The sequence below is a fragment of the Jaculus jaculus genome, chromosome 7 (genome assembly GCF_020740685.1).
Source record: "Jaculus jaculus isolate mJacJac1 chromosome 7, mJacJac1.mat.Y.cur, whole genome shotgun sequence".
Lineage (NCBI taxonomy): Eukaryota > Metazoa > Chordata > Mammalia > Rodentia > Dipodidae > Jaculus > Jaculus jaculus.
In genome coordinates this window covers 17,230,894-17,249,813 of record NC_059108.1, presented here as the reverse complement: position 1 = coordinate 17,249,813, position 18,920 = coordinate 17,230,894, and the positions used below count along the sequence as shown (strand labels likewise).

General features: G+C 36.6%; 1 protein-coding gene across 5 annotated transcripts in view; it reads right to left on the bottom strand.

Annotated features, from left to right (window-relative positions):
* The window catches only part of Nbea (neurobeachin), a 563,720-nt gene that overhangs the window by 433,740 nt on the left and 111,060 nt on the right, over positions 1-18,920 (bottom strand). For all 5 annotated transcript variants that reach the window (XM_004659998.2, XM_045154369.1, XM_045154370.1 and 2 more), the window contains exons 13-17: positions 18,504-18,672; positions 12,998-13,077; positions 12,165-12,227; positions 11,978-12,075; positions 10,617-10,709 (exon numbers count right to left, since the gene is read on the bottom strand). In XM_004659998.2, coding sequence (XP_004660055.2) covers positions 10,617-10,709; positions 11,978-12,075; positions 12,165-12,227; positions 12,998-13,077; positions 18,504-18,672 — 503 coding nt within the window. The remainder of the gene's footprint in view (positions 1-10,616; positions 10,710-11,977; positions 12,076-12,164; positions 12,228-12,997; positions 13,078-18,503; positions 18,673-18,920) is intronic.

Here is an 18,920-nt window from a genome sequence, read left to right as displayed (position 1 = left end):
CGAGCTAGTCAGTGTCCGCCCGCAGTGCTTTTGCGCTTTCCCTTCAAAACTCCGCAGGATTTCTGTGCACTTGCATAGTATGTGACCATTTCTTAAAACAGAATGAGGTTTGCCCTTACAAATTACAATGAACAAACTAAGCATTCTGCTGAAATATATCTGAATTCTCTTCATAAAATAAACAAACACTGCAGGGAATCATCTAAGAAATAATTCTTACAGAGAATAAGCATAAGTAGTTTATAAAAAAGAAAACTCAACCAGGGCACGGTGGCGCACACCTTTAATCCCAGTACATGGGAAGCACAGGTAGGAGGATTGCATGAGTTCAACGCCACTGTGAGACTGCACAGTGAGTTCCAGGTCAGCCTGGGCTACAGTGAAACCCTATCGCAAAAAGAGAAAAAAAAAAAAAAAAACACCTCAATTTCATAGTACAAATATAATCATAAACAACCTATGTTATTAAAGATTAATTACTGTGGACATAAGTATACACATGACACACAAATATGCATGATATCCCATGAAGAAATTATTTTATATAAGGTAATTTATAGCTCATTTCCTTTCAATTAAACATCTGTATTTTTAGTGTCATTACATGTTCAAACTGTTAACAAGGTAGCATGATTTATTTATCCCTTCACAACTGTTGCACATTTATGTTATTTCTGATTTTTTACAATAAACAATTTTTTCTTGTAGATAAATCCTTATTATCTGTGCGATATGTTTTAACAATTTGCTGTCAGACCGCACTGGTACCAGTCTGCTTTGTTCTCAGAGAACCATTTCTAAGGCTGAGCATTTCCTGTTCCACTCTTTCTTTTTGAAGCCTGCAGGCTTGTCTGAGACCACCACCAAACTCTCAAAAGTTTGAAAGCCGTGCCTGTGGTAGCTTGATCCCAAGAGAGAGAGAAAAATGCGTGGCCTTCGCTCCTGCCAGCCAAGGCCAGCCTCGGGTCTTGACTCTTCTTTCCTTGCACAGCAACCGTTGCAGCACACCCTGAATCAGAGACGCAACCATGGATACCAAATTGATTTCTGACCCTCCATGGATCCTGCGGACTTTGAAGGGCTAGCGATGAGGTACGGATGCAGATCAGGTACATGTTAACACGTGTTACAATCTTCTGACTCCTTAGCTGTACTCTGATAATTGCTGTCTGCGATGTTGTGTCCCTTGTTAGGTTACAGATTCTGATGAGGGTCTCTGTTTTGCTATTTAAAGCTTATTTCATTAAATTTATTTTTCCTTTTTCTTTCTTGTAGTGATGGACCTGCTACATCCTACATGCTAGGGAAATGCTCTTCAACTCCAAATACTTGTCTCTCTCAAGTATGGGTTTGCAATATAGAAGGGAGGGAAAAGTGGTTTGTGGTACCTCTCTTGAATGAAGAAAATATTTTTATCAAATTATTAGTTTCTTTGAATTTTAGTCATACTTTTATTATTTAGATATGTATGCATTGGGATGTGTTTCTAAGTTCTATCCTATACCTTCTCTTTAATATTACTTTACAGATATGTGCACATTAGAATGCATTGCTGAGGGCTCTATCCTACATCTTCTCTTCAAGTTTATTCACTGGTTTGTATCACATAGATATAAATGTACTGCAACATACACTCGGCATTAAAACAATGCAAATCCATCACTGAAAAACTTCTGTTGACATTTTTACATTTATTCATTTGAGTTAGGTTTGGAGAATTTTAAAAAAAAAACAAAGGACTGAGACATTTACTTAAAAATCACGTTTACAAACCGGGTGTAGTGGTGCACAACTTTAAAAAAAATAATGTTTATGAACAGACTTATTAAAAGTTCTACCTTTATATAACTAGTCTACTGAGGTTCCTGATACTGCTCATTCATATAGTTTTTATGTTTTCATGGCATTCAAAACAATTTATAATTCCACTTACATTTGTTTCCTTTGTCTTACTGTCCTCCATATTGCTCTGCATTAAGAGCAGCATTTACTCAACCAGTAGACACAATTATGCCTTTTAATCTTCAATCAGGATCATTATAAGACTCTTTGAAGTATTAACTAACATCTGCTCAGCCCTTCACTCTGAGGTAAGAATGGATAAATTATTAAAACCCAGTATTACATTCCCCAATTAATGTTTTCAGGGAAGCAATATCTGAACAGAGCCACAGCGGCAGGGCAGATGGCTTGATCAGTAAATGCTTCTCCGCAAGTGTGCGGGCCTGAGTTCACACCACCAGGACACACAGAAAGCCAGGTGGGGCTATGCATGCCTACAACCCCTGGGGAGGCAGACACAGGAGAATCCCTGAGGCTTCGGCCAGTCGGCTTAACAGAATCAATCTGTTCCAGTTCAGTGAGAGATGCTGTCTCTCACAGTAAGAAAGAGTGACTGAGGAGCACATTCAATGTAGACCTCTGTCTCCCAGTGTGTGTAGCCCCACAAACAGAATACAAAGGGGAAGTGATGAAATGTCAGGAATAGTTGTGTGCGTGTGTACATAATGTGTGCATATATATATATTATATTGCATATATACATTATTTATACTACATATTTAATGTTTATGTTATAATGTGTATATATATATATATATATATATAATACATACATTACATAATAAATATACACCTTCAATATTTGAATCAATGGTTTCTGTATTTTTTTGTACTCTGGAATCATTTGTATCATCCTTTATTGTTTATATTAGGATTTTAAAGGGAACTTCAGGTCATCAAATTTCACTCCTGAAAATTTTTTCCTCACTTAAGTTTCACACACAGTGTATGGATATATAGTACTTTGTTTCTTGTCTCCTACTCAGATTCTTTAAAGTTGTTTCTAATGTATGTACACCGATGGGACATTCCTGCCAAAAAGAATACGACTTGAGGTCTGAGTGCCGTGCCTCTTCCTTTTTGTGGCTGCATGCGTGTGGCCTGCCTGGTGCGATGGGCAGGACGTATGCCGAAATGCTGATGCACAGCCCATGCCCTCCCAGCAGCATTCCATGGACTCCACTCGAGTGACCAGAGGAGAACTGGTGTTCCTTCTTTCCTTCATTAACTAATTCTGGAACTTGGCATCTGAAAGTCCCAACAGCAATTCTCAGGGCTGCACTACCCATGAGACCAGGATGAGAGATGTGGACAGTTTCAGGCCTCTGCAAAAAGCACAACTGACTTCTGAGCTCACTCTCCAGCCTGTATATATCTTTTTGAATACTGGTAAGTTGCTCTCCACTGTGTCTATTGTTAATATACAAATTCCTCAGCTATTTAAACATTTCTGCTGATGCACATCCTCACCAACATTTAATATAGTCAAAAGTCTGAAAAGTTTGCCATTGTTATGGGCATTAAAGGAAAATTTTACTTGTACTTTCTCGATTGCTACTAAAGTTAACATTCTTCCCATTTGGAATGCAGGTTTCCTCTGCAGTGAATGATCTGCTTGCATTCCACATGTTGCCATGATTAGAAATTAAGGACAGAACTCAATTTCATTCTACATTAACTACACATCCCCCTTCACTTTATGTCTTCTCATTTTTACATATTATCTTTTAAATCATCCTTATGTCAACCACCAAATTAATTAACTTTTCCTGTGTGATTGTATTTATTTAGAAATTCTTCTCTAATCCAAGGCAATAATGCTATCCTACATTTCTAAGTTTTGAAATTTCTTTTCAACTCTTTTACTAGCATAATTGGCATAATACACATTCAATAAAATTCAAACGCTTTAGTTGTAAAAACAACCTCATAGCTATGAACACAGCTATGCAACTAGCACCACAATCCAGTTACAGAACATTTCCATCACCCTCAAAGTTACCTTGTGCCTGCTTGGAGTCAACCTCCACTGCCATGGCTAGCCCCGCGCGGCCACAACCTCCATTGTGCATGATCCGTGGAAGTGGAGTCACACAACACGGAGAGTTTTTCACTCAGCACCATGGCTTGGGTCTCTGATTCCAAAGTGTGTGTCAGTGGTTTGATTCTTGTCCTCAGGAAGATGTTTCCATTGTACAAACATGTATTTCACTTACCCACTCACCAGCTCACAGACTTCTGGATTCTATCCTCTACTGTCTTATGAACAATGACACTGAAAACACTCATGTATGAGTGTATGTTCTCATGTCTCTGGGGTAGGTATCTAACTATCAAAATACCAATTTGAATACTAAGTTCTTTGTACACTTGTTAAGAAATCAGACAACTCTCTTAAAAAAATGGTTGCAGGGCTGGAGAGATGGCTTAGCGGTTAAGTGCTTGCCTGTGAAGCCTAAGGACCCCAGTTCGAGGCTCAGTTCCCCAGGTCCCACATTAGCCAGATGCACAAGGGGGAGCATGCGTCTGGAGTTCGTTTGCAGAGGCTGGAAGCCCTGGCGCGCCCATTCTCTCTCTCTCCCTCTATCTGTCTTTTTCTCTCTGTGTCTGTTGCTCTCAAATAAATAAATAAATAAATAATGGTTGCAGAATTTTACCTTCTAGAAGCAACACATATGAATTCAAAACTTGCTCTATTGCATAGGCTAATTTTCATTCAAACTATTTTCTCATTCTCTTTGTGATTATCTCTTTTGACTGGAGGTTATTTGGAAGGTTCACTCCTCAATTATCTGGAAAGTTCACAAATCTCTTTACTTTGCTTTTTAAGTTAATATAATTTAAATCTATTTGGGTTTAGGAATCTATTTTGTTATATTCTAATACTTTTTATTAAGGAATGTAATGAGTTTGTTTTCTATTTCACAGCCTAATCCAAGCCAGATACTGGAAAATACAACACAAGGACTTGGAAACAGAACACTGCTTTTAGAGGCAGTGTTCGAGCCAACACATTACCCTGCAAGATGCTGAGCATGGCTGGTAAAAGCATTCTTTCACCAAGTGGGTTAGTTGTCTACTAAATTGTATCATATGCAGTTTTGAGAACACACATGGAAATTGTTGCCTTTGTGTGGTGTGCCAAGAAAACTGATAATAAATTCATATGAATTTCATTTAAAAATTCTTATATTTTGGGTGGAGAGATGGCTTACTGGCTAAGGCACTTGTATGCAAAGCCCAATGACCCAGGCTGGATTCTCCAGTATGCAAATAAGCCAGATGCACAAGGTGGTACATGCATCTGGAGTTCTTTTGCAGTGGCTGGAAGCCCTGGCACACTCATTCTTTCCATCTGGCTCTCTCTGTCTCTCAAATAAATAAATATTTTTTTAAATTCATATGCTATTATAATTATATAGCTCTATCAACCTTTACAGCAAGTATTTGACAAAATGTATGCTGTGTGGGTCCAATCCACCCACACTTAGCTTTAGTTCCATCTAAAGACCAAGTCAACTTCTCTTCCAGACAAACAAGACCTCCCTATGCATATGAGATGCCAAATCAGATAACATCTCCTCAGGATGATATCTAAGGTATCTGTATTACCAAAACATCTTAATGACATATACTTCTTCCTGACAATTTTGTCTCATACCTATTTCAAATCATGAACACAAATTAATTATTAATGATGATAGATAATTCAGCTAATCACTTGTTCCATCACTTATATGAATGCAGCTACTGTCTCGTATTTATATTTGATGTCAGCCATGTCAGACAATATCTTATCACAGTGAAGAAATAAATTGTACCTATTACCTACTAACACTATTAAAATTATGATTTGGCTATACACTGTGATTAACCACTTTATGTAAGTATATCATTTATCTTCAAAACTTTATGAGGGAAGCATTTTCATGCCTTTCTATGGTAAACTGTAAGGTTCAAAGATGTTACCAAGACCATTCAGAAAGAATGCAGCTAAGTCAGGATCTTATATGTATTCATGAACCAATTGTACCTCCAACCTCTATATATTTTCCTTTATATGTTATTTATGTGTTTGTGCGCATGTTCCTGGACATGTGAGGGCATCTGGAGGTTAGAAGACAATCTCAGGTGTCATCCAAAGGAAGGCTTTCTGTCTTACTTTGATTCTGGATTTCTCACTGGTCTGTTGCTTGCCAGATAGGCTAGGCTGGCTGGCTAGTGCCAGCAGGGATCTGCCTGCCTTTATCTCCGTAGCTTTGGGACTACAAACACACTTTACCACAGCCTGCATTTTTGGATGGGTTCTGGGAATTGAACCCAGGTCCTCATGCTTGGAAAACAAGTATTTTACTAACTGAGCCATCTCCCCAGTACCTACAATATTGTTGAATGTTTCATGTAATTTTTTTTATTATGTTGACAGGAATAATTTGGACTTAATTCACTGAGGTCACTAGTGCAGTGAGTAATTCCAGCGTTGGCTTCCATCCTTTGGTTGTTCCACCACCGCTCCAGTGGAAACATTTCAGATAATCAGAAATTACAAACATAACTAGCAGATTTCTCAAAAGGTTCACCAGTCATAATACTCATACTTTAGCAATGTTAATATCGAAGAAACTAACATTGGGCAAGACAAAGACAAAAGATCCACATCCACCTTGGTTTGTATCCACTGAGCACTGACAACTATATAATAACTTCTTGTTTCTCAAGCATTCAACAAAATGTTCTTACTTAAGATTCATGAATAGCTATTTTTATAATCACCTTCTTATCCAAAAGTAATATTCAATTTATACCTATCAGCATATTTTAGTAATTTAACAATATAGGTGTGAGATGAAATTAGACTTATCCCACTGGTCTTGCAGTATTCCATTATGTGTTTTCATACATGAACCCTATTTAAAGAAACAGTATTCCTCCCAACCTTTGGTATCATAATGCATATGTATTGTTCTTGGTTTCATCCACACAGATCTCCAATAGTTCGAAAGCTTTAAATTTTTATTAAAATAGTTGTTATAGCTATGCTTATATTTACCTACAAATTTTTTCATGATAAAGTCATTATTTACCTATACTTCTCCTTTCTTTCATCATCAGATTTCATACCATATTTCTAATATTATCTTTTCCCATTTACATCGAAATCCTTTGGCTCTATGAATTTATTATCTTGTTTTGCTTAGTCCTCCTCAAGTCATTCCATGTATTTCATTTTTATGTTGTGAGGCCATGTGAAAAGTAAATTATGGCTTTTCCTCTAACTAATATACTTGTAGTCATTTTCGTTTGTATGACAAATATATTCAGTGTCTAACAATAGTTCTCACCTGCAGTCTCTACTCATTCCTAATTGGCTGAACTATGTCCTCTGTAATTTTCTCAAGAATACTCACACAATCAACTCACTGTGTGATTAAAAACTACTTGGTAATAGCACCTTTGCTTAAAGAAGAGTGCATTCCCACTTTCTATGGCTCTGGTTACCATCTATTCTTTTCTACATTGCAGGTTGTATACAGCAGTCTAATTAATACCAGACTCACTTTATTTTTTTAATTTTCTGTTCTACAAAGGAGTTTACAAATCAATCCAACTGAACACATCCATGGTGACTATGTCAAGTTCACCTGCCACACAGTATGTCTTAAATAATGAATGGAATAAAAAAATATTAGGATTCACTGACTTATTATCCAAATACTTGTTCTGTTCCATTGCTGCAGCTTTTTTAGTTGGGAACTCCATTTATGCCAACGCTGGAACTTTTCTTCCCTTTTATTCTTTCCTTGTCTATCTGATCTTTTTACACTCTTTTATTTTACATCTATCACATACTTTGTATTGCTTTCATTCTTCCACACATCTTTCAGCAACACTCACAATGTTTGTTTTATTTACAGTTTCATCTAATTTCATTTTACTTATGCTATAGTGGATTTTCCCAATATTTTCCAAATAATTTTAGGTCTACTTTTAATTCAGTATGTCTATGTGATTCTAATTTCCTGAAATTCTGTTCAGTGACTATTCTTCCTCAAAAACAATTCTTTTTTTTTTTTTTCACTTTTTAACCTGTGGAAAAAAATAAATCAGTTTTCTTATATAAGCTCAATGCAATGTTTTGGGGTGAATATTCTTCATTTCTTGATTAATTTTTACTGTTTTTTATATTTTTATTTCATAAATATATACAGATGTGCTAACTGTTTTGACGAAGTCAGTTTTTAATGACATAGCCATTCAAAGAGCCCCTTCTGTGTAGGGGCTAGTGCAGTTGTTCCATTTCATGACACAGAACCGCTGTCATACCCACAGCCACAGACTGCTTCCTGCAAATATGGCTTACTGCATAACTTTGCTAGACATCTGCTGCTTTCTGAAGCCAATCTCCTTAAGGATGATTTTCTGTAAGCCATGATGTACCTAATATTTTAAAGAAAAGATCTGTTTTTGCAATTCAATGTGAGCCTTTGTCTTCAAGACAAACACTGTATGACTTACCATCTCAACCCTCACACCATTCTCCTCACATCTTCCCTTCCTAATACTGGCTTTAAGCAACTCACTTGCAGACTTTGGAATTCGTGGATGGTACCTAGCTTCAATATTGGTAACAACTGAGAGATTTTATTATTCCCTACAATTTTATGAACTTTAGAAGAAAAAAACAGTTCTTTATCAATCACATTTACATAGAAAATTGCCTATTATCATTCTGAAGTTCATATTACCTGGGTTTTATGTTTCAATAATTTAAAATAACCTGTTTTAAAATTTATAAAGAGGGTATATGTATCCAAGGCTAAAGCCAACAATTTTGTCCAAGTGAATTTCTTTTAAATAAGTAATAAATAAGTAAATGAGTGATTCTCAGGACATTACATGCATGTACTTTCCTCTCTTGTTCATTTTGTTAGTATTTACTGTCTTTCGTGTACATGGAAACTTCTGCCACACTTCCTTTCTTTGATCTATTCCCTACAGCTGTAAAATCTCCTTTTTCTGTTCCTCAGCTAATGATTTGGTTCCAAAACATATAATTATGATTAATGTCTCAACAATCCAACTTGTCATATACAGCAAAACAAATTTTGAATAGCTTTCACTAATGTAAACAATGAACTGTTTGTAAATATAAACACCAGAAAAATTGACAACACTGTTTGGGTAAACCCCATCTAGCAATGTTTAAGTCACAATACTATTAATTTAAGTTCATTTGTATAGAATATAGATGTATAAAAGACTACCCATGTAACAGGCAAGTTGGTATCAAATGTACACATTACAGCAGCAGTTTCAGTTTATAGAAAAATGAATTATTGTAGGATGTACATATCAAATCATCAATAAGCTTATTTTTAAATTATTTTTTATTGTTTTTATTATAGAGACAAAGAGAGAGAGAAAATTCTGTGCCAAGGCTTCAGCCACTGCAATCAAACTCCAGACGTTTGTGCCACCTAGTGGGCATGTGGGACCTTGTGCTTGCCTCACCTTTGTGCTTCTGGCTTATGTGGAATCTGGAGAGTTGACATGGGTCCTTAGGCTTTGTAAGCAAGCTTATTAACCCTTAAGCCATCTCTAAGCTTATTGAAAAGAATTGAGCCAGGCATGGAAGTGCATGCCTTTAATCCCATCACTGGGGAAGCAGAGGTAAGAGGATTGCCATGTGTTTAAGACCACCCTGGGACTACATAGTGAAGTCCAATTTAGTCTGGGCCACATCAAAAAGGAAAAGAAAAGAGAAGGAGAGGGAGAGGGAGAGGGAGAGAGGGAGAGAGGGAGAGAAGGAGAGAGGGAGAGAGGGAGAGAGGGAGAGAGGGAGAGAGGGAGAGAGGGAGAGAGGGAGAGAGGGAGAGAGGGAGAGAGGGAGAGAGGGGGAGAGGGAGAGAGGGGGAGAGGGGGAGAGGGGGAGAGAGGGGGAGAGAGGGGGAGAGAAGGGGGAGAGGAGAGAGAGGGAGAGAGGGAGAGAAGAGGGGGAGAGGGGGAGAGGGGGAGAGAGGGGAGAGAGGGGGAGAGGGGGGAGAGGGAGAGGGGGAGAGGGGAGAGAGGGGGAGGGGGAGAGGGGGGAGGGGGAGAGGGAGGGGGAGAGGGAGGGGGAGGGGGAGAGGGAGAGGGAGGGGGAGAGGGAGAGGGAGAGGGAGAGGGAGAGGGAGAACTGAACAAAAGAAAAGAAAAGAAAAAGAAAAGAAAAGAAAAGAAAAGAAAAGAAAAGAAAAGAAAAGAAAAGAAAAGAAAAGAATTGAAGCAAATTTAAAAATACCCCCTTGGTGTGCAGTATACACCTCGAACGGAACTTAATATACATGGCACTCTCAACAAGAAAGCTTTAGTTAATATCAGACAGAATTTTTAGTTTAAAAATGTTTCATTTGTTAGCCAGGCACAGTGGTACACACCTTTAATCCCAGCACTTGGGAGGAAGAGGTAGGAGGTTCGCCATGAGTTCAAGGCCACCCTGAGACTACATAGTGAATTCCAGGTCAGCCTGGGCTAGAGTGAGACCCTCCCTCGAAAAACCAAAAAAAAAAGTTTTATTTCTTTTAAAAAATGATCCAGACACAAACTATATTATGTAATTCTGACCTTGTTCTACTAATGAAATATTAGTCTATAAAAATGTTTTTTGAAAAATCTATTTGCACATTTTCCACTGTTAGGATCCAATAAAACTTCATTTGCTACTTTACAAAAACCTCATAAAAACAAAGTTCAGTAGATATTTTTGTATTTCATTATGAAAAACATCAACTTACTTGTGACCTAAATGCTTGAGAAAGTATCCCAAAACCTTCAGAGCTTGAACCCAGATACTCTCACTTTTAGAAGCCAATAATTTGTAGATCACCCTAAAAAGCAAATTATCCGTTAAGCATATGTTAGTGTTAAAAAAAAAAAACACTGAGTACTGTATAAATCATTTTAAAAATACATAAAATATATAATATCTCTAAGGAATTTTTATAATTTTTCACAAAAAATTAAAAATGAGAACACTTCATTTTTTTTAACTTGGCCCCAAATATATACTTAAAATAGCAATATGATTTATTGTTCTTAAGTACTACTTTGATATGATTAATATCATCTCTTTGCTTAGAATTGCCACAACATTTGCACCTGATGGCTTTATCCTAGCATGAGAACAGTCAAGGAATCCTAACAAAAAAGCTGAATGACAGAAATTACTTTGAGAACCAAATTAAAAGTGCCCATCTTGAATAAGAGGCTATGCTCAGACACAGATCAGGCCGTTCTCATAGAAGGTCATACTCTAGGAATAACTGAATAGGAGGGAAAAAAGTAATAAGAACCCCCTCCACGCTGAGTCAACAGAAGTTATGATTAGCACTGAAATAGGATGATGTCTAAAGATACCACACATCTAGACAAACAGATCATGGTACAGTATGAAAAAGAAATCGAGAGATAAAACAGTTCATGAATGTTTACATATAGTACAAAGATACTAAGAACTGTCAGGCAATCTAAGTCTAGCCAGAAATGGTCTCAGCTATTTCTTTGCACACTTCAAGGTATCACAATGCTCAGTCTTTAGCTGTTCAGTTCAGTGGTGCATTGTCACAGGGCATCAGAATATACACTGGAGCTAAAGCCAGAACTCGCCCCAGAGGTGGAAGTCAAAGGTAAAGTACATGCCTGCATGTGTAATACTGACCATTAAATAAATCACAATAAATTGTTAAGTAAATAACCAGACTTAAATATAGCTCTATCTTTTATTCCTGCTCATTCTACTAAATACTATATGTAAGAACACCCTTCCACCCTGAGTCAACAGAAATTATGATAAACACTGATACAGGATGATGTCCAATGACACCACACATCTAGACAGACAGATACTTGGGCATATCAATTCCTCGTCAAAATTCTTCAATATTTATTATCAATTTAAAAAACCAAACTTATTACTGTGATATAAGGCCTTCAGAATCTGACTTCTATGTCCTGTGAGCCTTATGCATGATGTTGTATAATCTCTCTCTCGTCAGTGTCCTAAACGTTAGAGGAGGAACGGCAGCTCGTATGACAACAGTCACAGGATAAGGACAGCCTAGAGTGCACAAGTAATGCTACGACTAGACACTCATACCTTATTCCATTTCTTTGATCAAAGGCTGGGATCATTGAGGCTGGGTGTTCTGACATTAAGGCCACTAGCAACTGTAACACATCGTGAATGTTTTCATCCTGTACAAGGATGAGCAATATTTATTTAGTTAAAATTTTATTCTAAAGCTTAATTGACAGAATTAAAACAAAAGATACATATGTCCTACCTCATGCATTGTAAGCAGATAATTTAATATACTTTGAAGTTCATCTTCCTTGACCCCTCGATCCTATTGTTTAAAAAATATTTTATTAATTAAAATCTAAAATTAAAGCTTTAAAAAAAGGCATCAAGATGGTCACTGGGAAAGAAAACAGGAAGAACTTGAAAAAGTACTGATGTTTTCATTAAAATTCCCCACTACAACATCATTAAAAAGCTTTATTATAAGTTAAATATGTAAACATTGAGAAAATTATAACTGTCTTTACAGTTCTTAATATTGGGTTGCTATTATAAAGTTAGTGTACTGTTATGCTTTCAAATTATTATCTTCTAGTTCCTTCCTTCCTTAATATAAATGCAAGAGCATAACATCAAATTTGCATTTTCTCTTACAATTTTATCCTCATTTTCATTTTAAATCATCTTAATGTTCAAAAGGTCCTACTGAAACAAAATACAACTTGTAATCCTTTATAGCATATAAGCTATTTTCTGTATGGAGATATTTTGCTGTTCAATTATTATTCATACATTCCTAGTCTCAGTCACCTTTATCTCTTGATAAGAAACAGCTCAAAGAGTAGTCAAGAAAAATTAAATTCAAAATTTACTTTTAAAGCTGGGCGTGGTGGCGCACACCTTTAACCCCAGCACTCGAGAGGCAGAGGTAGGAGAGGATCTCCATGAGTTCGAGGCCAGCCTGAGAGTATATAGTGAATTCCAGGTCAGCCTGAGCTAGAGTGAGACCCTACATCGAAAAACCAAAAAAAAAAAAAAAAAAAAGTCTTTTTACCTTAATATATCACAACTGTGAATTATATATAACTATCTTACCTTTAGTATAAGCTGTTTCAGAAAAAGCAGCATAAACGCCCGAAGTGATACAATTTCTTTTTGTGATGGTCGGGGACCATCTACAATTAAAAAAAAAAAACAAAAAAACTATGACATTAAGTAACCTAAATGCAATTAACTCAATATACAACATATTGTTTCAATAAGTACAGTCATTAGAACATGTTAATATTAATGTATAGTTTAATTTATGTCAGAGTATCTAGAATGGTTTTTAAGTTTTTATCAATTCTAAATTCTTTTAATTATTGGAAACAACTCTGAAATTGTAATATATTAACACCAGTAATAAGGACAAAATTACCAATTATTTACATGGATTTTTTTCCCTATTTTTATTAGCTTTATAAGTTTCCTAGTATTTCTCTGACCTTCAAATTTGTCTTCATATCTAGACTCCATTTTCATTCTACACAGTTTAGAAAGAAGCACAGCAAAATTCCCCCAGTGTACCAAATGTTACTCTTTCTACCACCTTTTTCTTCTACAAATATATACAAATACACACTTTAAGTAGGCTATTGATAGATGCTAAGTCAGTAAGTAAAAATGGGCATGTAAAGTGAAAATACATGGATCAATCCAATATGATGTCTAAATTTTGCAGGAATTAACTGTGTAATATCTACTTACCAATAAAATAATATGAAATGTCATACACAGTATGTATAACATATAATAAAATGTACTATTAAACACAGACTCATAAATACCATTTACACATTAATTCTTTCTTAAAGCAAAAAGAATATACAGGTTTTACTTTATATGTTTTGAAAGCACAGTCTCTTCAGGCACAAGGTATGACATCTGCTCATCCACTCAACAAATATTTACCTGCAGATTATTATATCTGCAAGCCATTATCACACAGACCATATTGTACCCGTAACTGTGAAACAAGTCATTTTCACATTTCCCAGATCTTCTCCACTCGTGTGCCCTACCCTCTGCCATAATACCTTTTCCCTTCTTAACAATAAATTCGGTATCTCTGTGAAATGCAATGCACATACAGAATATATAGTGCACAATTTTGTTAACTGCTACAAAATGAGCAACAGTATAGCCAAGAAACTTAACACCAACTAGTAAGAAACCTAACAACCACAGATGTGCTGGTAATGAGCTGTGTGGACAGGGTTGGGGGAGGGTGGGGGTGAAGTCTAGAGTTACAGCATTTACATATTCATGACTTTGTATGGTTGTAAATTCAATCTACCAATGGTTTGACGACCAGCTTGTAAAGTTCCTGGCACCTGTATGCCCACCATGTTAACTAAAGTCCTTATCTATTGCAGCTGAACGCTCCTCCCTTACACTGTTCTCTAGGGAAAGGACTCATCTAAGCAATAATTGATTTTGATTTGTCTTTATGCTACCATTTAATAAAACTGTGTGGGTTTCAGATCACTATGCTCCAATTTGCTTTTCTTCTTTACAGTCAAGATAAGGATAACAATATTACTAATATCACAGAACATTTTTGAGGATTATATGCATGAAATATATGTAAAGCAGTAAGAACAGTGCCTCAATAATTTGAAATACAAGCACACAGTCAATGCCAGCTATAATTTTTCCTGTCATACAGTACACAATGAAGTGGCATGTTGCAGAGAAATACTTATGAGTGTGCCCTCTGACAGTATTTACGGAACAGGAGCGAGCCTGGGGAAATGGTTCAGTGTCTGGGAGTGATTGCTGCAAAATATGAGGGTTTTGACCACATAAAAATCTTGGGTGTGGATGCACACTTCTACAATCCCACTTCAGAGGGGATAGAGACTGAAGAATCACTGGGTCTTGCTCCAAACTGGACAGAACGCACTTCAAAACTAGAAATAAACAAATAAGTGATAACACCCAAAGAGGACACCCAGTTTTCCTCTGGTGCCTACAAATACACACATGGGGACACATATCTGCACACACGTGTATACATCATAAATCATATACATGCTCTACATACATATGCATGCATGCAAAAATAGATTTACTAACTATGAAATTAAGTGAGGTGATGCTGTGTACGGGAAGGCTGGGGTGACGGTGAGTGCAGGAAGGCTGGGATGACGGAGTGTACAGTAAGACACTAGTTTGATAAGGAAGAGAAAGAAAACACATGTGTATGAAAGCTAATTTGAGCCAGAATCCTCACTACCAAGGAAAAAAGCTGCAAATGTGAAAAATCAGAAATGAGATTGGTCAATGGGCTTTGGAGGGGAGATGAAAGTACTGCTATGAACTCACAGATACCTGCACACCCTCTGTGTGGACATACATGCAGTCACATATCCAATGCATGTGCCTAGATAAAAAATGATATCCAAGATGCAAAAGACATAACACACCTAGATCTTGGTTTATAAAATCAATATTCACTAAATAAGCCAGGGTTCCTTGAAGAAATAGGGCTGGGACAAGAAAAGCATATGAACCAACAGTATCTTCTATCAGAAACTAAGGAAGTACTATAAAACTATGGAATCAGAGGGCTGAAGAGATGGCTCACTCGGCAATGTGCTTGCCGTGGCACACAACAACCTGAGCTCAGATCTGCTGCCTTCTTCACATAAAAGGCCAGGCATGGTGCTGCGTGCTTCTACTCTTCGCATCAGGAAGCGAAGACAGGTCGACACTGGGGTTGCTGGCCACTTAGTCTAGCTGGGTTCTTGAAGAATAGATTCAATCAGAGACCTTGTCTCAATAAATAAGACAGAAACTAACTGAAAAAAACTGATTTCAACCTCTGGCACCAAGCATGAATTAAGCACACCCTCACAACACAAATGTATGCAAAACATATACATGTAAAATAAGCAGATAAAAATAAGGATACCTGCTATAAATTCACACAAACTCATATGAAAGCTAATCAATGCTAGGACAACACAGGCATTAAAATATATGATACACCCAAGGAGTTGGGGACTGATGCACTGCAGGCTTGGGTCATGTCCATCATGCTACCTGTTTTCACTGAACACACCACACCCATGCATTTACTATGTAATTCTCTCTGAAAGAAAATGGCAGAATTGACAAAGGCAACAGAAACTTTGTAACAAACTCAGCCTAAAACAAAACACAGTCCCTCCAAAGAAAGCTGTCTTTTATTGATATCACACATTGAATGAAAACAAAAAATCACAAGTCCATACTAAGGTAAAAAAATAAATAAATAAATACATACGTGATAAACGTCCTTGATAACAAATTATTACACTACAAAGCATCGCTATTTGGCAGCTGTCACACTAAAATCAATTCCAGCAAGATTTATCTGAGTTAAAAGTGAGTAGATGAATCTTTCCTGAAGGACAGGATGTTTACTTAGTCTTAACATGAAGCCAACCCCCACTGACAAGTGTTCAAAGTCAACACCACAAGTAACAGGGTAGCAGAACATCATGTTCCTCTGTAACATGACTGATGGAGAAAGAAACATATTGACTTCTGTGTTATTCCTGCCAAAAATAAGTAACTTGAATCACCATGAGAAAATACTCAACAAATCAGAATTGAGGACATTCTCAAAAATAATTTGTATTTTCCAAAAATGTCAAAGACATAAAATAAAAAAAGACAAGAAAATGATAAAAAAAAATGATTCTGCACTGAAAGACTTTAAGTACAATAACTGGCCTGCAAATGGTATATAAGGCAAAGTAACTTCTTTGTTTTTCTAGAAGGAATATTATCACGTCAACCAATAAAATCTGAATGGGGTCATTGAATTAGATGATCATATTGTATTAACATTCTGATGTTCCTGGGTCTTCCAATATGAGTTAGGAGAGTGTTTATCTTTTAGAACACACTCATAGCATTTAGGGGCATGGTAGCATAACATCTATAAGTTATTCTTAGTTGATACATGTATGTATGTATGAGTAATTCATGAAGTCAGAATACATAAATAATAAAATAAAATTCAAAATATTTGATGAAGTACATATGAAAATTCTCTGAAAATTCTTGCAAAGTTTTATATGTTTAAAATTGATTTTAATTTTAATCAAAATTAATTCAGTAATTTTAACTAACATACTAATAATTTTACAGTAGAAATTAACCTATGTGATAATATATTTTTAAAGTAGAGAATACCTTCCAGGGCTCTAAGTCATACAGATGTGATTCAAAATGCAGAGCTGTCACTATGTGCCAAAACTCAATGCCTTATATATAAAATGGAGATAATATCAAAAACATAGTCTGCATACACATGTCTCAATACGGCTATGTATCTTCATAAAACTAAACAGAATATAGATTGCTTAGTTGGGAAGCTAACCCATTGTAAGGATGCAAGGAAACTGAACAACTAGATCTGAGTAAGAATAACAGCTTATGATGCTCCACTCATAAAATAGTTTACCCAGATATTAAGACAATAAAATGTTACTTCCCTTTTCAAAGAGATCTGAAAACTGTACTATTGGATACTATTTGAAACATGCTGAGCAAAATAACCATAACATACTACTAGAGAAAGTATAAAATGCATATAAAAATAATATATTTTGGGCAGGAGAGATGGCTGAGCAGTTATGTGCTTGCCTGTGAAGCCTAAGGACCCCAGTTTGAGGCTTGATTCCCCAGGACCCACATAAGCCAGGTGCACAAGGGGGCGTATGTATCTGGAGTTCATTTGCAATGGCTGGAGGCCCTGATGCACCTATTCTCTCCCTCCCTCTCTCACCCCCTCTCTCTACCTCTCTGCATGTATGGGTATGTATACAGTGCATGTGTGTACAGTGTGTGCAGCATTTGCATGTATGGGTCTCTATATGCAGGGTGTGTGCTCAGTGTGTGAAGTATTTGCATGCATGGGTGTATGCACAGTGCATGTGTAGTGTGTGCAGCGTTTGCATGTATAGGTAGGTATGCAGTGCAGTGCACAGTGTGTGCAGCATTTGCAGGTATGGGTATATATACAGCGCGGTGCATAGTGTGAGCAGCGTTTGCATGTATGGTATATATACAGCGCAGTGCATAGTGTGAGCAGCGTTTGCATGCATGGTATATATACAGTGCGGTGCATAGTGTGTGCAGCTTTAACATGTGCGTGTGTAGATGCAGTGCCCCACGCAAGTGCAGAGGCCAGAGGAAAAGTGGTCAGAGGAAAACATTAAATGTCCCCCTCCATTGCTCATCTACTTATATTCCTTGAAATGGGGGCTTTTGACTGATTTAAGAACTTGCTATTTTTGCAAGTTGGTTTACAGACATGCATGGCCATGCCCAGCTATTTACATGAATTCTGAGAATTTGAGCTCAGAGGTCAAGGGCTTGAGGCTTGCATAGGAAGTGTTCTTAACCACTGAGCATTCTTTCTAGGCCTGGACTATTTTTTAAACCTAACTTATTCCAAAATAATTTAATGCTGAAAGCTATAAACATTCCTAGTCACACACATGAGAAAGTACTCAGGATGTAGAGAACACAGGATACAGACAATCACAGTAGGTGCACTTACCTAATCCTTTTGGTGTAATGCCACTACTATCAGCAGGATTAATGACCCAGTAGTAATATTTTAATGTATGCATTAGCTGTAAGACTGTTCCTACTCTGCGTATGGTGGTATAGATGGTAGCAGTTCCAATAAATTCAGCAGACAAGTAAGTATACAGAGAAAGCTGAACCTAATTCATAAATAAAACAAATTTAAAATGTCTCAAGTGCATCTTACATACACATTCAAATTTAATTCAAATGTAAACTGGTAAGGGCCAAAAAGTTACCATTTTAAAAAATGCTATCTATATATTACAAATTTAACTTAATATCCTAATACAACTGAATTTAAGTAGTCTATGTGATCTAATTAACAAAAAGGTAACTTATCAATAATTTTCAGATAAATTATAATCGGCTCAAAAATTTAACTACA